General features: G+C 46.4%; 1 protein-coding gene across 10 annotated transcripts; it reads left to right on the top strand.

Annotated features, from left to right (window-relative positions):
* Window positions 1-4,237: 4,237 nt before the first annotated feature.
* On the top strand, window positions 4,238-22,377 carry slc38a10 (solute carrier family 38 member 10). Of its 10 annotated transcripts, XM_076034601.1 has the most exons (19): window positions 4,238-4,357; window positions 4,554-4,824; window positions 5,684-5,801; window positions 6,212-6,257; window positions 6,361-6,454; window positions 6,641-6,784; window positions 8,082-8,206; window positions 8,980-9,104; window positions 12,869-12,971; window positions 13,081-13,263; window positions 13,705-13,825; window positions 14,935-15,041; window positions 15,194-15,332; window positions 17,400-17,564; window positions 18,674-19,129; window positions 19,231-19,317; window positions 19,762-19,782; window positions 20,144-20,281; window positions 20,370-22,377. In XM_076034601.1, exons 3-19 carry the CDS (start codon window positions 5,725-5,727, stop codon window positions 21,563-21,565), a joined length of 3,327 nt encoding a protein of 1,108 aa, XP_075890716.1. In that variant the 5' UTR covers window positions 4,238-4,357; window positions 4,554-4,824; window positions 5,684-5,724; the 3' UTR covers window positions 21,566-22,377. The 10 variants fall into 10 exon arrangements, with proteins under 10 accessions (XP_075890716.1, XP_075890714.1, XP_075890720.1 ...); XM_076034599.1 differs by lacking the exon at window positions 8,082-8,206; XM_076034605.1 differs by lacking the exon at window positions 8,980-9,104 and having other exon boundaries at window positions 19,267-19,317.
* The last annotated feature ends 7 nt before the right edge of the window (window positions 22,378-22,384 follow it).

Raw genomic sequence — 22,384 nt, 5'->3', positions numbered from 1 at the left:
TCCAGCCTTTTAAAAACACACTGGATTTATGGTCATTTAGGCGCTGTCTCAGAGCGTGCTTAAGGGTGTGTGTGTGTGTGTGTGTGTGTGTGTGTGTGTGTGTGTGTGTGTGTGTGTGTGCACGCGCGACATAGCCCAGCACCCGGTTGCGAAAGGAAATGTGACAAATTAAAAGGGAGCACAATCAAAAAATGTACCCATGATGCTTTGGGGATTGTGCAATGTTATCATACTTCCATGGACAAATGTTTAGTTTTGGGTATAAACGAACTGAATTGTGGTGTTTACATGGGCTGACCCTCGCAGGTTGTGTGAGCAAGAGCAGATTTTCTTGCCTGCGTGGAAACCTGATGATATATTCAGATATCTCTCTCTCACACACACACACACACACACACACACACACACGTTGACAAAGACTAGCTCTGCAGATGGCGATTTGACATCTCTCTCCATCTCTCTGCGACACAAAAAAATTCCACACCATCGAACAGGGAGGGGGGGAAAAAAACCCGGCAGGCCCCCGAATTGATTTCGCAGTGCCAGAAGACCCCCTGGAGATTAGCAAAGTAAATTCCACTTCATCTCTCCAAAAGATATACCCACAAGTTTTCTCTTAAAGCACCGGCTAAGCAGCCCTTGGACGAATTTTTCTTTTTTCTCTTCTTCTTCTTCTTCTTCTTCTTCTTAAGGATACGCAGCCTTTGTGTGTATTCGTAGGTAGCCATGCAGTGGTGGATGGAGGCTAATGTGTGGTCCATTTGTCTCATTAATGGGGTAAGCCGCTCGGCCACGACAACGCCTATTGTCCCCTTTACCTTCTCCTTTTTTTTTTAATGTGTAGCATTAGTCCTGCCGTTGTCGTGCTAGGCCGCGGTGCCGCGCTGATGGTCAAATGACAAAGTCTTAATAGAATATAGCGGGACTGGCAGTACAAAGGTGGGCAATGTTCAGCTGGATGCAGCCAATTTCTGTGTAAGAGGCCTGCCTAAAAACCCCATTCATAGGCCGTCTAATGCTGGTGTGTAATTAAATGTGATTACTGGAGCAGAGGGCTCCTCTCAGCCTCTCCGAGGGCCACACACACACACACACACACACACACACACACACACACACACACACACACACACACACACACACACACACACACAAGATTGAAGGCAGCGTGCATGCGCTCATTAAGGAGGCGCTAACAGATGTACACAATCAACGACCACAGGCACATTGACAAATCCGGGTTGTATGACACACACATGCACACACACAAGAAAAAGGTGTATGCAAAATTACAGGTTGGTGCATGTTTTTTGGTTTTTTAAAATAAAAAAACCAAAAAACAGGAAGTATGTCATCCCTTAAAGGCACAGTGTGTAAACTCTAGTCGAGTGGCATCCAATGGTAAGAACGATGATTGCAAACAGTGTGAAATCCTAGTATCCTAGTAGCCCCGAGTATTTGGCACATTCGGGCAACAATAGATTTACAGTGGGCAATAATTTATTCCATTGACTTTGTATTATCAAAAAATGAGCATATAATATATAATCATGAAATGGTGTTTTCCAATGCCCCGGATGATGCAAAAATTACCTTTACTTATAGTTTTGGATTTTATGTCACCTGCCCATGAACTCCCTTCAAAATTTCAAAGTCCACTGCTGGATCCAGGTGAGTGACCCCCCCCTCCCCCCGACACCGCCCATCCCGCCAGGTGTTCCTTCCTCTCTCTGAGACCACCTTGTTTAGTCTCCGTACAAACATGTGGGAAGTCCAACAAAAGCACCAGTTTTAGCAGGAAGCTAAAACAGAGATTATTTGTCGGAAGATGTAAACAGAGGGTTGAATATCTTACCTGGAAATTTAAAGAATTTTTGAGGGATGATGAATCATGTGAACTGTTGGGTCAAATATAAATTTCAGGGATTTTTTTTTCCCCTCCATGTTTTGCCAGTGTAAAGTCTCTCTGCTGGCAAACATCTAAAATCAACACTTAAGAAAGTAACATAATTTACAAAAAAAAAAATGGCTGGCTATGATATTTAGTCTACAACGTGCAATTATAAAAGAAATAAAGAGACGTAGAGAGCGAAAGCCTGTGCAGGCACAGAGACACACCTTGTCTGGACTGCTCTGCGGTCCAGTTTCCTCGGCAGACGCAGTCCCCTGGCGCTCATGGGAAATAGTGAGCATGCCAGGCCCCACAAAGGCGTCCTTTCAGCCACCCGCATGCTTGACCTGTGCGGGGTCAGCGCTCTGCTTTGTGCCCCGCGACCCCCGAGTGACTCGAGGTCACAGCCAGGGCCCGGGGGTCAAATCCAGATGCCTGCGTCTAATTTCGCCCCAACTGCGTTATCCGTCCAAATCTGCCCTAAAATTTGCCCCCGCCTCCACCTCCCTCTTCTTCTGCTCCATCACTACCTCCGCACATGACCGAGTGCCTTAGAAATACATGGGGCACTGCGCAGTCTAATTGGACTACTGTGGAGTAGCGCTCACACTAGGGCTCTCTAATATGCTCTGCCCGACACACACACACACACACACACACACACACACACACACACACACACACACACACACACACACACACACACACACACACACACACACACACACACACACACACACACACACACACAAGCCTGACCCCCTGTAACTGCACTAATACCCCGTCCCATGGCCTTTGGTCTATCTTGAGGGATTAGGTGCAGAAAGACACACATACAAGCGCAGATACGTTCACCTACGAATGTGTGTGTGTGTGTGTGTGCGCGCGCGCGCATGTAGAGACACACACTTGCACACCCACTCGTAGGCCGGCGGGCCTGGCTGAGGGTCTACCTTGAGGGATTAGGTGCAGAGAGACAGGACCCTCCAGCCAATCAACCGCTCTGTCACATTGATTTTGAGGGGTCACTGGTGCACAATGGCCAGGGTTTTCCTGTCTTAACCCCTCTGATCACACACATATGCACGCACGCACACATGCACACACACTCTCTCTCTCTCGCTCTCCCTCTCTCACACACACACAGAGGACGCAAACTTTATTTTCTTTATTTTCTTCATAATAATGATCAAAGAGAAAATACTAGAGTGGAAGCCCGTAAAAACAATGTATGGAAAGAGCGAGTCATCCTAAATAGCTAATCCAGTGCTTATAAAGTAAATGAACAATATTTAAAAGACTGAAGACTTTCAAAATAAAAGAATAAAACTTAAAATGTTAAAAAGATAGCAGGTCTGTAGAACACAATCTAAAAATCTGCCCGTCTGTCTATGCGGCTTCATCACATCCCTACTTCTGAACGCGCCTCATCCCCGAGGGAGAGCACACCCAGCGGGATGGAAAGCTCCCAGGCCGCCCCCCCCGCCTCCCGCCGCCTGCCTTCTCTCCCTTTTGCTTTCTTTATGCCTTTCCTGGTCAAACAATACAATAGTTGTCCATCAGAGAGGGCACCAGGCAGGCGGTCTGGTGGACAGAAATAAACTTGGCGACTGCCATCTATATTTCAGGTGCGGGGACTCTCCCCCACTGCCCCTCCGCCCCTTTGGCGTCATCAACAATTGCTCTGTTCTGTTTGTTCCCCTCACACCTTTAGCCTCGGCGTCCCTCTGATGCCGGCTTCCCTTTCCTGGAGGGAATCTCTGAAGCATCTGGAAAAACAGGATTCATGCTTACCCATTGATACGGTCCTATTGTTATGAATGCAGACCTCATCTGTGGTGGATGAACTGGTTTGGACCATTTTGTTGAATGGAAATAAGGAATAGTTCACTTAAACTCACTTGATAAAGTATCACGGCACAAAAGAGGCCCGAGTGAATAAAGATTTTATTGTGAGACTAATTCAAGCTGTTACCAAATATTTTATTATCTTTACTTACTGCATTGGGCACACGGAGTCCTGGAGAGTTTTTTCCCCAAGATTTTTTATGGCCAGAATTAAATACTAAAGCTGAGCTGAAAGTTAACGAGATTGTTAGAGATAATAATTAGGGAGAGAAATATTATCATAAGCAAAGGTAAGGCTGCATGTCTTTTAGGGGACCACTAGGGGGCGCATGTGTATTCTAACCGGACCCAAACAAGCAGGCTGTGTTGTCTTGACGCTGTCATTGACTACCAGCGCTACTTCCTGGAAACGCGACTCTAAAAATATTAAAAAGTCAAGTTTTGTGTAGGTTTTGGTTAACTTGTGCCTTATACGCCCCAACCTATATATATATATATATATTTTTTTTTTTATTTTTATTTTTTTTTACGACGGTTAATATTTCGATATCACGAACGTACCTAATGATAGCGCATGCAGCGAGCGGAGGCTTTTGGGTGAGGAACTCGCAGGAAAAGGTCAGTAAGTTTTAATTACTAGCGATCGCATTAGCTTGCTAGCGAGAGGAAAACTAACGCAAGGTTGTGTTGACTGTCGAGGTGAACATATCGTCATGTAATATAACATGGCATACAATTTAAACGTTGATATTCTACTAAAGACAAGTGTTTGTGTTGTTTCAACCCACCAACTCTCGTGTTTGTGTTTTCACAGACCGCCACGTCACAGGTTGGCGGAGTAATCCGAAAAACCTTCGGGAGTCGGTCGGTCCGTCCGCTCCGCTGAGCCGATACCAGGGCTGTGAAGCGCTCACCTGTTCGGCCCTCCATGACTGTCTGACTCCCTGATTTTGACGTCTCTTACTTACGGAGGACTTGCCTTCAGCCGCTCCACAATGACGGCGTCCAACTCGGGTCTCATCATGAACGTGGTGAACAGCATCGTGGGTGTCAGCGTGCTCACCATGCCTTTCTGCTTCAAACAGGTGGGTGGCCTGTGTGAACGGACAGGTGCTGCGACCCTCTTCCGCAAACGCACAGCCCCTTTTATCAGCTGTGGCGGAAGAAGGGCCCCGTCCGAAAATTAACCTACTAAAGTTAGTCATGTCATTTGTAGAGGTGACGTTATCCCCTTTTCCTGTTTTTTCTTTTCTTTTCTTTCTTTCTTTCTTTTTTTGCTTCGTGTAAGTTAATGTGTGTGTGTGTGTGTGTGTGTGTGTGTGTGTGTGTGTGTGCGTGTGCGTGTTGTTTTTTTTTTTTTACGTATATGTTAGTGTACCATTATCATAATGGCGTTTTAAACTGTATCGAGTCTTACACACATCCAGCAGGAATTGCTTGTGCAAATATGAAACGATTGTGTTCAGTATTTCGCAACATCAAGCCTTCTCACCACTTAAACCTTCAGCTTGTACAAGGAAACATAAACGTGCAATATAACATCGTTATAAGGAAGAGTACAGTGTGAACTAAATTAAAACTGCGAGCAGATGACTTGAATCATGTTGACCATCACTATGTTCAAGAGGTGATATTACTGAGTGCTCTATCTGTAAATAGACACATAGTGCCTAGCTTAACGTTCAAACAAAGCGCCCCAATGCACATAGATCATCATTTTTCCTGGCCTGTTGAAAGGAAATTTGTATAGGATAAAATTAAATTTGCTCTTTCAGCTTGCAATGTTTTTTTTTTACAAATGGGTTTTGAGGTCAATAAATGTTGTTTCATATTGTTCCATGATTTTATTATGGATATGACAGACTTGAATAATAAATTGTTTTTTTCATTAAATAATATTAGTTTTGCCAGCTGTAAATTGTATTCACGTGTCATCTTTCCTAGTGTGGGATTGTACTGGGAACCCTGCTGTTGTTCTTCTGTTCATGGATGACCCACAAGTCGTGTATGTTCCTGGTCCACACAGCAAGCAACACCAAAAGAAGAACCTATGCTGGATTAGGTGAATATTATTATTATCATTCTTCATGCAATGAACGTTAAAATTTCCCATTGTTCTTTTGGATTGAGAAGGTTTACTGACCGGAACAGTGGCCTGTCATATTGTCTTGGCAGCAACAATCACTGCCTGAAATGGAGGAATCAGTTTTTCACCAGCTGTGGTGATAACCAGCGACTGAGCAGACATAACAAAGTCCAACTCGTGTGCACAAACTGCATCTCTTGCTAAAATATTGATAAGTAATAAATGAGTTGTTACACATATACTGAATGTTTGGAGTGCCAGATAAGCACACTGTGGTGGTTTTATCTCATGTTGATATAGGTGCTATTCAGAAATAAACTATTTTTAGGACACTGCCATCTGTTGGTCCACATGGTGTTCACACTGACCTTATGACCCTCTCACAGCGTTCCATGCTTATGGCAAACCGGGGAAAACACTGGTGGAGACGAGGCAAGTCTCATCGTTGCTTGACAAGTGCAACATTCTATTTAACTTCAAGAAGCCATTTGACATTATTACTGAGTTTCCCCATCTCCTCCTTGTCTTCCTGCAGTATGATCGGTTTGATGCTGGGGACCTGCATCGCCTTCTATGTCGTGATTGCAGATCTGGGATCAAATTTCTTTGCTCAGCTTCTTGGTTTGCAGGTTTGCAATTCATCTTTATTTTCAGTCATTGAAGATCAGTTAAATTCAACTTTCATCTTTGATCTCCTCCAGTGCATTCTGCTAAGCACGTTTGCACAACCAACACAAAAGTGAAAGGTCGTTCCTATGTATTCAAACAATAATTCAATGTGAAGTGAGTAAGTAATCTGCAACTCTCATTTAAAGGTGACTTTTGGTTTCCGCGTGCTGCTGCTGTTTGCCGTGTCCCTGTTCATTGTGCTGCCTCTGAGTCTTCAGAGAAACATGATGTCCTCCCTGCAGTCCTTTTCTGCCATGGCTCTCATGTTTTACACCCTCTTCATGTTTACGGTGAGCCCACCAACACTCATTTAGAGCATCATAATGAAGTGCATGCAAATAGAGCAGTGTAGACAATCAGTTCCCTGCTGTTTATCTGGATAATCTGCTGTGTGTGGCAAAGAAAAATTCCATTATTTTTGCTACTGATTATAATTAAGCTATATATTTTTAATCGCTAGGTTGTAAGATAATCTCACACGTTTTGTGTTTGAATTGGCTAAATTTAGATTAGTTGCATGTTTAAATGATCGTGTTTTTTGAATGTCCCTTCTTGTTTGCTTAATTGGAATAGTAGAATTTTCTTTATCCCCACCACACTGCCTTTCTGTTGTGTTGTTTAAAGAGAAACTCATTCTGAATCAAATCAGGCAGAAAACAGTTGCACTTTGTTCACTGGAGCAAAACAGTCTGGCACACTTCAAGTTAGCCACAAGTGGCAGAACTAAAAGACCTTCTTACTGTATGTTCACTTCTAATTCCCATATTACACCTCCATTTTTCACGAAGGAGTTTGATCAGATTAATGATCAACAAAACGAAAAGATCTCCAGAAAATATATTTAGACATCTGCAGAGCACTGGGCTTTGGTTCTCTTCTAAAATAGATGCTTTGTTGGAAGAATGAAAAGGCGGAGGATTATAGCTCAAGTCCTTTCTTGAGGAATTGTTGTATTTTTGAAATACATTTACAACAGTATCCTCATTTATTTGTCACCTTCAAAAGGCCAAAACGAAACCCTAAATGGCGCGGGTACAAACAAACAGGGCACTGGTGTCCCAGTAAGACACTGCAGCAGTGCCAGGCAGCAGCGCACTCGCTTCCCTGCCACGTCGGGCTGAGCAGCCGTCTCCTGCCTCAGGTGATCCAGCTGAGTGACTCTTTAAAACACACACACATGCAAAGTGTGCCTGTCCACATGCGCTCGCGTGCCCACGTGGTAGCTGTGGAACTGGTTCCGCAGTCGCCTCGCCTCTGTTGCAGTCTCTCTCTCTCTCTCTCTCTCGTGATGTGACATGTCGCTCCACTGCATGCCGATCACTCGGAGCGCCGGTGTGTCTGGTGTGTCCGGTGTGTCTGGCTGCAGATGAAGGCCCAGCCCTGCCTAGACCCCTAAACCCTCTAACAGTGATGTATCTTCCCTCTTCCCTCTTCCCTCCTTCCCTCCTTCCACTCTGCTGCTTTCCTGCTCACTGTCCCACCCCCTCCTCCCCACCCCCGCCAAACCCTCCCCCCTCGGCTCCTCTGCACCCCGCTGTCTGCTTCCTCCCTGTCCCACTGCCTGTCTTCTGTCCACCGGTGCTTTAGATAGTGTTGTCGTCTCTGCACTATGGCATAATCTCAGGCTCCTGGGTGGAGCGGGTCCACCTGTGGCGCTTCAAGGGCGTCATTCAGTGCCTGCCCATTATCGCCACAACCTTCTGCTGTCACCCGTAAGTAAAACCACGGCAACAACCACCCTAAAGAGCAGCAACAACAGAAATCACCACGGTTCAGGGCAGCAGCAGGGGAGGCAGCGTTGGGAGAGTGAAGGAAGCCTGGTGTTTCCCTGCCTGCACTCCTCAAACCTCTTCCCTCTGCTTACCTAAACTGCCCTCCCACCTCCACCAGCCAACTTCCTCTCAAGTCATCCCCATTTTATTAACTTTTTGAGTTTTTTTGTATGAGCTGTTTGTGCGTGAGTGTGTGTGTTTGTGTGTGTGTGTGTTTTGGTGGCAGTAGTTTAAAAAGAAGGTCCGAGAAGACAAGTGGATCAGTGTGAAAGGGTTTGGTCTGCAGGTGTGGGAGGACGACGGGACGTCAAGCAGTTGATTTCAAGGACAAGGCGAAAGAAACTCGCTCTGATGGAAAACCTGCACGCCACCTGGTCAAACCCCCGCTCAATTTCGAATTTCACCCCAAGTCGTTTTCCCATCGGCTGCACTGCATTCTTGAGCCGGTTGAGTGGCGGCAGGTTTTTGGTGCGTCAGAGCGGTCGTCTCGTCTCGTCTCGTCTCGTCTCGTCTCGTGTCGTCTCTCTGTCGCTTCCTTTTTCTTTCTTCTCTTCCTCCACTGGTTTCCTCCTCTTTCTCGGTGCCTTCCGCGACCTGCACTGTGCGCCGTCAGCGTAGGCGCAGACCCCTCTCCCCCTCGCTTTCCTTTTTATTTTGGTTCAAGCGGTAACCTCCCGGTCCCCCCTCCCCCCTCCCCCCCGCTTCCCCCTCAGATGGTGCTGTCTTCGTTCAGGCACGGGCTGCTCAGCGGCTGGTGGCTAGAGCAGGTCAATGCGGTGCGCTTGGAGGGCGTGTTTCGCTGTATCCCCATCTGTGGCATGGCCTTCGCCTGTCAGTCGTAAGTACACCCTACCTGCGCCCCCCAACCCCTCCCCCTCCACCCTCCACCCGCAGCGGGGACCGCGTTACTACACTTCTGTCAAACACGAGTCAGAAGATATAATTCGGGAATGCGGAAAGTGGTACGGCGGCCTTAGAATGGCGGGCGGGGTGGCTCGATGCTTCCACTAACTCCTGCAGCGCTGCGGCAATTCCATCTCTTCCAGCTGCATGTTGAGAGCGGGCGAGCGGCCCCTGCATGTGTACTTGCGTCGCTCCTTTCGAGCCATAATGGAGGGTTTGCAGTGAGTTTAGACGTGCCTCTTTTTTTCTCGCAATCGGCTCGTTTGTTTTCAGCTTAACCATTTCGATGCCTCCAGAAATATCCTGAGCCTTAATTTGCGCTTTGGCCACATTCTTGTTTTTGTGCCTATTTCTCCGCTGGTTCCTGCTCAGAATAACCATGGAGGAAAAGCATCCCAGACAAGACTGGCGTTCTCTGAGCGGGTGAATGGCTAGTAAAGAGATGAATTTGAGAATTCCACTTTTTGAGCACCGGCCAGCTGTGTAATTTTCCCTCTTACCCAGTCCGCTGTGGGAAACATTAAACCTTGTAGGCCTAAATGCTGGCATTCCATCAACCCTCCACATAGTAACTGCATAGTTCACTCTTTTACATTCAAATTTCCCCCAGCTCCGTCTCTGGAGCTTCAATCACTCACTGTTTTCTTAGTGATCTTTCATTTCTTTGCATCCTCTGTCACGCCGTCTCTTTCGTCCACTGTCCTGCTTCACCGCTTGCCTTGTTGGGGTAGTTTTTTGGTACACAATTCTGAATGTACAACCATTAATTATATTAATCACAGTTTGAATGTGATGCTGGGGGAATGGTGCGGGGCGTGTGGTGGCGGGGTCTTTAGAAGGCCAGTTTTGGGGCAGTGACACTGTGTGTGTTTGTGTGAGAGAGTGAGGTAAGTGCCAGGAGTGGGTGACCGTAGCCTCTGGACTACAAAAAGAAAAAAAGGTGTTTTGATGAATGCTACCAGAACACATATGGTGGTTGGTATGTTCGTTAGAAGTTGAGTCACATGCATGGATGTTTTATAAGAACTGGATACCGGACTGGCAATATGCCAGCGCCGATTTTCCCCAGTGACCACTCAAGGGACTGCAGCAAAAAAATCCCATGGCCCCAAAAAGCATTTTCCCCACAGGACAAAATACAAAAATAAACACCTTTAAAACGTCCGACAGGACAACAGTGACCTGAAACGCTATTTATAGCAAATCTTTCTATTGTAGATTTTTAACTTATGGTCTTTTAGTCGTTAAAATGCCAGAAAGTCACCAGAAAAGAGTTTATTCCCAGCGTGACGTCACGACTTCGTATGTGCTGCGTCTCAGCTCGTTCTGATTGGCTAAATAGATCACGTGAGTTACAGAGGCATGATGTAAAGTGACACTACTAAGCATGCTATGTGGGCCCATTAATGCGGACGGCAAAAACCTTCGCGTATGCGCTGAGTGATTATTTGCGTCAACTTTATTCATGAAATTTTGTCTTCTTTAGCATTGACTTTATTCATGAAATTTTGTCTTCTTTAGCATTGACTTTATTCACGAAATTTCAATTTAAAACTCGTAATGAAAACTTAAATAAAAATCCTTCCTGTGATATTTTTTTCTCTTCTTGTGGCCCTAATCCTCCTTCGTAGCAACTTCATGGGTCTGGGGGTGTGGTCAAACGCCTGGTCAAAAACTGAAAAAAAGAAAATAAGCGCTTCCCACTAGCGGCGCTAAACGCTATTTGGCGGGTGCGACTTCCTGGCCCGGGGTTGGGCCGAGCAAGGCGAGAGGAAGCCCCGGCCAAGCCGCTAATCAACATGTTGGACCGCTGCCATCTCGCAGACGCACACTTATGTTTTCACAGGCTGATTAAACAGCTTTTAGCACATTGGATTTTTATTGCGTCCGTGACATGTGTTTACTTTCGGCTATAACGTTATTTAAAGTCGCCGTCATAATGGGACGGAGAGTCGGACCTCGTCATGTTCTGGCGCCGGCGTTTGAACGGGTGCTTTTCTCTCCTAATAGGTGGGCATCATGAAACAAAACATGTACAGTGCAAATGTCCCCTCTGTGACACCGCAGTGCCAGCGTGCTTTCAAGTCCAAGTTAATCATTATTAAGCAGAGCACCCACTCGAGGCCACCCAACCCTTGTCCTCTGTTTAAGGAGGACCTGTGAGGCCAAAACAGACTTGCCTTTGGGCTCAGGCTGTTCAGTTATCGTTCATCACTTTAGATCTACACTCACACTTTGCTGTTTCCTTTAACCGTTGAGCATAAGATGTACTTGTTTGCAGATCAAATAGGCGTCAAGGAAACACACCCCGGGACAGTTCCTGCTTCTAAAGCTTGAGCGTGTTAAATAGAGAAGGAGAAGCACAGAAGGTTCTGTTGTTACACTCTCATATATACCGTATGTAAAGGAAAGACAGAGGACAAGAACTGGGAAGTTTATAATGCTTTAAAACCTGCCAGGCACTTGCCAGTATATAGAATACTAGGCTTGTAAATTTGGAGATTAATGTGCCGAAGACCACGCCCTCCAGCAGACATGGACCCCCACCCTTCCCGTTCTCCCGACACCCACTCCCCCGCGTCGCTCAGGTTTCGCGCTGGCCAGACAAAAGATGAGAAACGTGAGCTCACAAATGGACCAATGAGCAGGCAGTGTCTGCTGTAGCCACAGCTGGTCTTTGACTGCTGTCACCCATTCTGACACACACACACACACACACACACATTCATACGAACCTGTATGAAGCCAAACACATGGACACGATTCATCTCCTCTGCCATAACATTGCTGTCATCTTTTGTCCTTAAAAAAATAATAATTCAAAGTTTTTTTTGGGCTAAATTGTTATGGATAAATATATTAATTTAATGAGTACAGAAGAAATATGTGCTGCTGAAAAGTCTGTTGCATCCATGTGCAATAATAGTTGTGTTAGAATTTCAATTACATCTCTGTGTTCTGCTCTGGAGGCCCATTATTGCCACAAGGAGTCACTCAGTAAGTCAGCGGACAAGCTTGACAAAAGTTCATGACATAAAAGAATGTAATGGAGGAAGTGTCCTGAAAATAAAGTAATGAAAGTGGCACTGAATGTTTTAAAAGTATAATTAATAAAACCAAACACATGAGCCAATTAGTGTGATATAAAAACAATGGGAATAGATTAATATTTTGTGCATTTTTCTGTTTTTTAATTTTATTTCTCGTGACTTTGTTTCAAATCACTCGCGAGTTGATCGGTCGACTCCGGCAGAAGACATTAACTAGACCTTCAATGTGACAGCAGGCTATCCTCAGCCTTTTGATTTGTCACTTTGACTTTTAAACAGAAGACTGGACTGCTGCTGATGCAGCAGTGAGCTACATTTATTGATGATAAATGTTCATCTGTGGCAACTGAATCACTATCAATCTGGCCCTGGTGTTTCGTCATCCGATGACTTGAGTTTAAACATGTTTTATGGACTAAACCAGCAAAAGTAAATCAAGTGTCAGCTCCAACTGGTGACAAGTTACACAAAGCTCAAGGAAATTAAACATGACATTATTAGATGATCCGGAATTGCTGATGAATTTTCAGCCCAGTGTTGCACATGAATGCACAATGGCAGCATTGTGCTTTGTTTGTTTTGTTTGTTTGTCTGATTTTTGGCGCGTGGCATGCACATTGTGTCGTTGTGGCCTGCTTGTCTCTCACAGGCAGGTGCTGCCGACCTACGACAGCCTGGACGAGCCGTCCGTCAAACGCATGAGCACCATCTTCACCTGGGCCCTCCACGTGGTCACCGTCTTCTACATCACCGTGAGCAGAAACACTGTTTCAAAGATAATCTGTGCTCTAAATTGGTGCTGGCCTGGGTATTTAAACTAAATGTCCCTGCTGCCTCCTCCTCCTCCTGCTCCTGAACCAGGTGGGTTTCTTTGGCTACGTCAGCTTCACTGAAGAGATCGCGGGCAACGTGCTGATGAACTTCCCTTCCAACCTGGTGACGGAGATGATCCGCGTGGGCTTCATGATGTCGGTGGCGGTGGGCTTCCCCATGATGATCCTGCCCTGCCGCCAAGCCATCAACACCATGCTTTTCGAACAGCAGGTAGGATTGAAGTTGACTCAGCGGCCAATAGCCCCTTTACCCAGTGTGCACCAGATCTGAGGTAGCTTTTAAATGGTTCACTTCCCAATCAGACAGACTGTAAATTGAAAAAGGGGAAAAAAGGGCGACTAGATGTGACTTGGCCATTATTCCGACAAACAGTTTCCTATGTATTAATTGTAATGGCATCAGGCAATTAATTTCATGGTAGACTTGATTTTGGTCCAAAAAAATGAAAAAAAGCGATATGCAGTGAGGGGGAATTCCACAGTCGCTCTGTTATGACTTCCACATCCTCTACCACCCTCTGACTAATACACTAAGCCTGTCCATCCAGGCCCGAGTGCAGCTGCACATTCAACCTGAACAAGGCTGCTGCGTGGCTCAATCAAGACTTTGTTCATCAAGTCCGTCTCTGCGGTTGCGTTTGGTGTCTTGCAGCTGAAGGATGGGACGTTTGCCGCCGGGGGCTACATGCCTCCGCTGCGCTTCAAGGCCATCACCCTCTGCATCGTGTTCGGCACCATGGTCATCGGCATTCTCATTCCCAACGGTTCGTCCTGTATGTGTGTTTTTTTCATACGCGTGCGCCCTGCTGGCTGTGGGTCTCTGAGGTGTGCGTGTTCCTGTCTGTGTGTGGAGGAGCTGGTAAGCTTTACGACGTGTTTGAATGTGACTTTACGAGTCAGTGACTGTCACAGTCGAACACACTCCTTAAATCAGAGCCCTAACTTTTATCTCCCATTAGACGGCAGACTGCAAGATGGGGCTATGATTTTAAAAGTCTCTTTCTCTCTCTCTCTTACACACATGCACACACACACACACACACACACACACACACACACACACACACACACACACACACACACACACACACACACACTCACAATCACACTGTAGCACACATGCACAAATCCTTGTGCACAACAATATTGAGCAGATTTTTTTTTTGTCTTTTCATCCCTGCAGACTTGTACCAAACAATAGAGCTGTACAATTTAGCACAAGTTTATGTTTTATTCATTTTCTTTTTATGACCTTGTTTGTTAAACATTTGATTGAGTGAACACACAGACGCACACACACACGCACACATACACACACACACACAGAGTGGGTTGGTCTGGCTTCTTTGTGTATCTAATCAGACTAATACACAGAGGGGAGAGGAGGTGAGGCCCCTGGGAGGGTGGACACTAAATCTGAGTGAGACAATATGGTGTCCTTCCTTGGGATGAGCGATGGCTTTCCAGGCTGATGCCCTGCCAGCTCTCTTAATAGAGCCGCTGGGCGGGGCCACGGGCAGCTTCCCGCTGCCAGGAGCAGGATGCCACGGATGGGGCGGGCGGGTGGGTGCTCGCCACTTAGGATTGGCAAAGGCGGATATGAGTGAAGCAACGAATGGAAGGAAAATGCTTGAGGGTTTTTTGTTATTTTATAATGTGTTTATAACAATCCCCACATCTGTTATTCAGAGAGGTTTCACTATTCATTCCTTTTATCCGCCTTTATGAAACAGTTATTCGTTGAGTCGTTGATTGATTACTAAATTTTCTGTATTATACCGTTAAACTTCGGATCTTTAATATTCACCCTAATATGTGAAGGGATGTTGCTATGCCGCCCGACCTCATGACCACTGGGTAAATCGCTATTTGTGCTCCTCAGTGGAAACTATTCTGGGTCTGACTGGAGCCACCATGGGCAGCCTCATCTGCTTTATCTGCCCCGCTCTCATCTACAAGAAGATCCAGAAAGGCGGTGCCACGTCTCAGGTGACACACACACACACACACACACACACACACACACACACACACACACACACACGCACACACACACACTGCTCTCTTTGCCTAAGTGGCATAGCTGAGTGAACACCTGTCTGTGCACTGCTGATCATGCGTCTTGCTCCTGTGCGTTGCAGCTGGTGCTCCTGGTCGGTCTCTGCATCCTGCTCATCAGCACCTTCACCACGCTCTCCATTTCGTCCAGAAGCCCCGCCCGCAAGGTGGTCACACCCCCTCCTCCAGCACCCGACAAGAACTTGCTGCCCGACCTGCCAGGTAAAGGCCTCGGCCTGGACTGATGACTCAGAACGGTCGTCCTGCTCTGAATGTAGATGTAACAGTTTGGTGGAAACAGTATTTATGTTACATGAGCACATTTCTCCAATCCCATCTAAACCTTGGTTGATCGGAAATTTCAAATCCACTGTTTACATGGACACTAAATAAAATGACCCGATCATGACGTGCGTATACATGCACCAAGCGATTAATCGGAATAAATGATTTGGGCATGCAAAAGCAAGACGGTTGTGTCAGCAACAGACCGGTTGTGCTTCCCTCACGCCACGTTTCCTGCTTGCCGGAAAACGACCGGCTGCTGCAAAGACGGAAACACATCACACTGACGTAGCACACGTGCGCAGTGGAGATCATTTTACCCCAACCATCGGCATAAACCGCCTTTCTCTTTCGGAATGACATTTCTTTCCAAATGGACCGAATCAGATCAGAATCGTCTGATTGATGTGTTCACATGAAGCATTTTTAGTCCGATTGGGCCTTTATTCCAATTATTTGTGTCCATGGAAACATAGCTACTGAGTTGAAACCAGTTTGGTGTCTGAAGGAAAATAGGGCAAAAAAAAAAGACATGCCATGAGAACAGCTGCAAAGACGACATGTTTATTTTTTGTTTTCCTCTTCACGTTTTTGGCTGCAGTGCTCTGTGAAAGCAAAGTAAAAAGATAATGAAGCTCCGGCAGTCGTCCAGGGAGATTCATACAAAGGCAACAAAGCAGCATCAGAAAAAGGTGTTTTTTTCTCTGTCGCGCTCTTTGAAAAGAAAAGATGGTGACAGACATTGTGACTGATAGACTGGCGGCCCGAGTGAGGAGATAACCTCTTGATAATATCTGAGAGCAGCGCCGAGTGCCTGACATTGATGGAGCGAAAGTGATGCCCTTCAAACTCGAGTAATTCCCCCGCCTCCCAAACCCCTCTACCTCTGTTTCATTCCTCTTGCCACCACCCCCCCGGCCGCCCCTGCCCCCACCCTGAAAAAATACATTGTCTACACTCATGTCTCCCCCCCATATCTCCCGTGGCAGCTATAAAATGCCTGCAAGCTCTAGCTGTGCGCAGGGGAGGAAGGCTAGTGAGGCTGGGAAGAGGGCAGACAAAACACATTGATATGTGATATGTGCCCTTCATATTGATGCTCCCAATCTGTGGTGAAGCACAAGCTTTGCTGCTTTTCTCGTCTCCTTTATCCCCTTCATGGTTCTACAGAAATATATGTTTCATGTTATATTTGTAGCCTTTCACTGGCACCAGGTCCCACTGACCTTGTGCCACTGTGTGAATCTTTTTTTTCCTCTAAATTCTGCATGATATATATATATTCACATTCCCTGTATATTTACACTTTTCTGAACCACTTTCCCTAAGTTTGCAGCTGTTCCACTCCAGTCACTCTCCATTCACTTTACAAAGCCTTCATTTGTGCTCTTTTTGTTCTCAAGCTTCTTAATTCTTGGTCTTGTCAATTTTCGTGGGTTGCCACGTCTGTATTTGCTGCCACCTAGTGGGTGTACTCGTCCTTACAGCCAGTGAAATTAATTACTCCTGAGTGTATTGCTAGGCATAGTTCAAATGAGATATGCGAATGGTTAATTTCCTTTAATGTCGGTAATAAATGTTTGCAATAAATATGCTGATGTAAGAATATAAAGAGTAAATGTCAGAAGGAGAGTTAAATAGTAAGAGGGTGTTTCTTTGCTCCTCTTACAAGCGAGAAAAAAGTGGAATGAATGAGGTGTGAAATTATGTATTTTTAAATCAGTTGCAGCCGTACGGCCCATATTTTTCAGACTGACGAAATATATCTATATAAATATACTGTATATGCCGCATGACAAAACAACGCAGCAAAGTCAAATAGAAAAATAAAAAAAACGTAAGCAGCAGCATTAAACATCCTAAAATAGTGCAGCCTAACTTTTTTATGGCCGCGTAAATATTTAAACAAAAGACTTATCTGCTCTGTCATGACACATAGCACAATGCGTAAAGTGTATTGTTCAGAAGCTATGTTGTAAAACATTGTGTTTTGTCCGCGCGCAGACAACCCTTTGAACAAGAAGCCGGTGGAGCCGGAGAAACCTGACCTCCCGCCTGTCAAGGACATGCAAGCTGGGCAGAAGGGCGACCCTCCTCAAATCAAGGGACCCGTTGAACTTCCCGAGAAGAAGAGCGGCGAGGAGGTGCAGCTGGATCGACCTGATGCAGGTAATGGTGGCCACACATTTCACACTTGGCACTTTTACCCCCCAAGGTTTTGCAAAGTCTCAGTATGTGTGAGTTGGTCAAAACCCTCTGCATTATTTTATGGTATTTTATGTCTCACTGTCAAACATCCCAAGACTTTGCATGTTTTACTGTTCAATGACATGGGGACAGTCAACATACAATAGAGGAACTGTCCAAAGCACAAGATTCAAACTGGTGAAAGCAAACATGGCAGAGACACAGAAGAAAGAAGAAGAAATAATACACACAACTGGTTGCAGGAAGGTTTGCTGATGTAGCATGAGTTTCTAACACTAAGTTTAGAATTTGGGAATCATTTTGCTTGATTATCACGCCAAAATAAAGTTAGATCATTGTTTCTGTTAGGTCCTGCATCCTCATCATTCAATCATCCAGGTATAGTCTCATGTGTAGTGAACCTACAAGATTCTTTGTCTTTGCAAAACAGACGTTTCCATCACCCCTAGAATTGCGCAAGACTTAAATATTGCAATAAAAAACTCTTAATGGAAACACCTTAACTTGGAGAAACCTGTCAAATATGGCTTAAAGTTTTTGACGCTCTCATGAGGTGGTTTTTCAGACGTATCAATATAGTGGTATATCGCAAAAGTGTCATAGAAACCCCCTTTTTTTTCGCATTTACACATTAGCAGACGTGGCATACGTGGTCACGTGACCAGTTCACTTCAAGTGAAAATGGCACATTGCGTGTGAAATATTTTTTACAAGTAATCAAAGAGAAAAATACAACAACCATTCTTGACAGCAAAGAAACGTAAACAAACAAAAGCAAACTTAATTCTCGTAAATCTCACGGGATGAAATTGTGCGAGAATTGCAGCTTATGCGCCTCACACTATTCAATGGAAACACCTGCAAATCACAATCGCACTTTGCCGAAATTTTAGAAATATCGCTTTTATTTTGCGGAAAACTGTAATGGAAATGCAGCCACTGACAAACTGCTCAGACCATTAGCATCTATCAAAGTTTCAGATTTTTTAAACTGAACAAGCAGAGTAAATAGTTTTGTTTTGCCTCTGGCAGGAACCGTTTCATTTGTGATGTTCATTTCTGTTCCCCAGGTGTCGCTGTGCCAGAGGGGGAGGCCCATCGGCATGAGCCGCCCATTCCTCAAGATGAGGTTCGGGTAGAAATGAAAAAGAACGACGCAGAGCTGCAGGAGGAGAAGAAACAACCTGCGCCACAACTTGCAGAAGAAGCCAAACAGGAGCCGGTCAAAGATGAAGTGCAAGGCCACCCCGTGCAGAGTGAAAACAAACAAGACGCCAACGCCGAGGACTCGGCAAAGCACCCGCAGGTTGCTGTGCGTAGAGAAGGAGCGGATGCGGGCGGTGGTGGAGTCAAGTCCAACGAGGTGCCGGAGGAGCCGGTGGCAAATGCAGGCAAAGATCAAGACGGCTCTCTGGTGAAGAAAGCTGAAAAGCACGACCTCGTCAAAGATCCTCTTGCAGGCAACGTTGCTGTGGTGGAAGTTCAGGGAGGTAAAGCAGCCAAAGCTCCTGAAGTAGCAGCAAAAGGTAAGTGTGAGTGCCCCCGCTGTTTATGGTGGCTTGGTGTGTGGAGGGGGGCATTGTCTGATAATGCAGTATTGACGCTTGAGTGTTTGTTGATCCATTAGTTCCACTTCCTGAGGTTGAGCATCATCATCCTGCAGATGGCGCTCCAGCTGCGGACAGCAAAGACACAGCAGACGAGAAGCTGGAAGGTAGGACGGCCAGGGGGTTTAGTCAGTAGTGACTTATACAAGGTTATTGTTATATATGTTCAAGAATAGAACTGTGCCGAATCTATAATGGAAAAGTCCAACATTCAGTGAACTGGCACACTACAGGGTTGTGCACCGAGGGTGTTGACAGCAGATCCTGATTGGCAACATGAACGCAGCTTCCGCTCTTTTTGCATTTTATTACACTTGTATATTATTTAGTGTCTTCGCTTATGGTGCCATTGTTCCACTGGAACCCCCGGTGTAGAAGAAGACAGCGGAGATGTTCAAGCCCATATCTCTCCTCCACCACTGACTAAACATTCATGTTTGGCTTTTGTTGACTTTCTTGTTCTGTTTATTTTTGCCCCTTTTTTTTCTCTCTTTCCTCTTCTTCACCTTCCCTCTTTTTTCTTTTCTTCTTCTGCCGGACTCGTGTCACAGTGATAAAAAAGCTGGTTGCAGGTATGAACTCCTCCTTGCCTCCCTGTTTGGCCGCTCACCCTGTCTTTCACCCCGCGGGACATTTCATCTGTTTGTGATACTCACATCAGTCTGCAGAGTGCATCCCGTCCTCGCACTTGAGTAGAATCCACCCACTCACCCGCCCCTAACATAGAGTGTCTGTCTGTGTCTTCAGGAGCTCATTCCAGCCTCTTCTAGATACATGTTTTCAAGACTTTAACTTAGAGAAAGTGTCCTTTAATGAATGGAGTCAGATTGTGTCTAGAGAACTGGTCCCCGTGTCAGTCTTAGCGAGCCCGTCAACCGTCGGCTCCTCGCCGGCAGGTCGTGACTCATTCTGACCGATGCCTCTGTCCCGCAGAGGGCCAGCTGGATCATGCCGTGCTGCTGCAGGTGATCAAAGAGCAGCAGGAGCAACAGAAGAGACTCCTTGACCAGCAGGAGAAGCTACTGGCCGTCATTGAGGAGCAGCACAAGGAAATCCACAAACAACCTGCAGGTGAGCGTCCACACAGAGCTGTGCTGATGTGAGATGTTGGCTGGTCGGTTTAAAAAAGAAACGCACTAAAGTGTTTTACAACCTCAAGGTGCTGGAGCTGAAGGCGAGGCCGAAAAAGGTGTCCAGGAGGTGATGGAAGGTGAAGCAGTGAAGCCCGGCCTGGCCGCAGAACCCAAGCAGGCCAAGGAGGTTGTGGGAGGTGTTCAAGTAGGAGCAGCTGGCGGTGACGCCAAGCCTGGGGACGCAGGAGCCGAGATTGCGCTTCCAAAAGTAGCGGTTCAGGCGCCTTACAAAGAGGACGTCCACGTTGTCGCTGGAGGAGACTCGCAGAGCCAGCTCGGTGCAAGGGGGGTTCCGCTGGGGAAGAAGCCTGACGACCTGCTGCCCAAGGAGCTGAAGGACCTGGCAGCTCAGCGTGCACAAGAACAGAGAGACCTGGAGAAAGGAAAAGAGAAAATTGAAAGTCTTGTGAAAGAACAATTGGACAGAGACGTCCTGGCGAGACTTGAAAAAGAGCAGGTGGAAAGGGAGATACAGGAGAAGCTGGCCAGGAAGGAGGAGTTAGAAAGAATGGAGAAGCAGAGGATAAAAGAGGAGGTGCAGGCGAGGATGGACAAAGAGCGGCTGGAGAGAGAGAAACAGGACCTGCTGGCCAAGCAGGAGCTGGAGAAGGAGCGGGCTGAGAGGGAGAGACTGGAGAGAGAAATTCAGGCCAGGCTGGAGAAGGAGAAGGCAGAGAGAGAGAAAGCCGCGCTTGAGAAGGAGGCGGAAGAGAAACTTAAGAAGGAGCTCCTCAAAGCCGGCAACGAAGTCCTGGAGAAGGCAGCGAAAGAGAAGCAGGCAGAGGCGGCTCAGGAGATGCCGGCCCAGGTGGAGCCGGCCAAAGAAGACAGGAAGGCCGGGAAAGGCGCACAGGAGGCGGGGAGAGGGGACGGCAACGCTTTGAAGAAAGGAGGAAGAGACCTCAAAGAGAATGTTGCCGGTGAACGGGACCCCAGAGAAGGCGCAGAAGACGGGCCCGTCAAAGAGGAAGCTCGCCCCCAGGGCTCCCGCGAGAAGGCCAGGGACCAGGGAGACACGGATCTAAGGCGGCGGCGCAGGGCGCTGGGACCTGGAGAGGCCGCGGGGCCTCCGGAGGAGACCGGGGGGGTGCCGCGGCTGGAGCCCCTGCTGGCGCTCGGGGGCTCCAGTCTGCACGCGGCCCTGGAGGAGCAGCTGCTGGCCGGGGCCATGGTGCACTCACGGCAGATTAAGCAGATCTCAAAGGAGGAGGCGGAGAAATAGCACACATCAGACGCACACACATTCCCCACTCCGTCATTCACCTGCAGTCAGAGGCCCCAATACTGTGAACCACAATAGCGGTGCCTTACATCCTTCCATTGCCTTCTGAAACAAACAAAGGTGATTCGCTTCACTCTGCGTCTAATCCAAAGTCTGATATATTAAGAGTAAAATATGTAAATATTAACTTATTTCTATGGTGGGAGCAGAGAATGTCCAATAAAGTGTTGAAATGTATATACATCTATGCAAAATGCCTTTCAATGAAGCATTTACGCAGGACAGCTGTACTATTGTTCGCATCGCACCGGTTGTCACTTGTTTTTTCCTGTTGTACTCCATGGGCCGTGTGCATCGCTGTCTCCAGCACCGTGTTGTATTAAATGTTTGGTCAATTTTTGTTTGTCTTTCACTTTTGAGGTGTAAATATTGGAAAATGTCCTGTTCACATATTGTTTAGATTCATCACGTACTGGATGTCTCGTCTCTCCAAACCTGTGTACAAGCGACAAGGTGTGAATGACTGCCTTACCAAGCTGTGGACATTGTAGCAGCTTTATGTATCTGGGTCCATGATTCCAACGACTCATCATTCCACCGTTTCTCCTTGGTGTATTAGTGCCTTCAAACAATTTGCTACTTAACTCACTGACTCCTCCATCGTGTTTCGATTACCGTCATTCAAAGTTTTAACTTCCCAATAGAAAATATCAGACCATTGGTATGTTTTAAAGACAGAAATAATTTTCATGAATATTTTTGTAGGTGAATTTCTGTGAATTTTGTCGACAAATAAATATCTTTATGAGCTTGATGTTG

The sequence above is a fragment of the Nelusetta ayraudi genome, unplaced genomic scaffold, assembly GCF_046127955.1.
Source record: "Nelusetta ayraudi isolate G7.1 ecotype Tasmania unplaced genomic scaffold, CSIRO-AGI_Nayr_v1 ptg000042l, whole genome shotgun sequence".
Taxonomy (NCBI): Eukaryota; Metazoa; Chordata; class Actinopteri; order Tetraodontiformes; family Monacanthidae; genus Nelusetta; species Nelusetta ayraudi.
Note: the sequence above shows the minus strand (reverse complement) of the source record. Positions and strands in the feature narration are given on the sequence as shown.

Excerpts from the sequence above, each read along its gene's own strand:
- slc38a10 (XM_076034599.1), top strand. The coding sequence starts at position 4,735 with ATGACGGCGTCCAACTCGGGTCTCATCATGAACGTGGTGAACAGCATC. Across the intron at positions 4,825-5,683 it reads TGCCTTTCTGCTTCAAACAG|TGTGGGATTGTACTGGGAAC; the intron begins GTGGGTGGCCTG and ends CATCTTTCCTAG. Across the intron at positions 15,042-15,193 it reads AAGGCGGTGCCACGTCTCAG|CTGGTGCTCCTGGTCGGTCT; the intron begins GTGACACACACA and ends TGTGCGTTGCAG.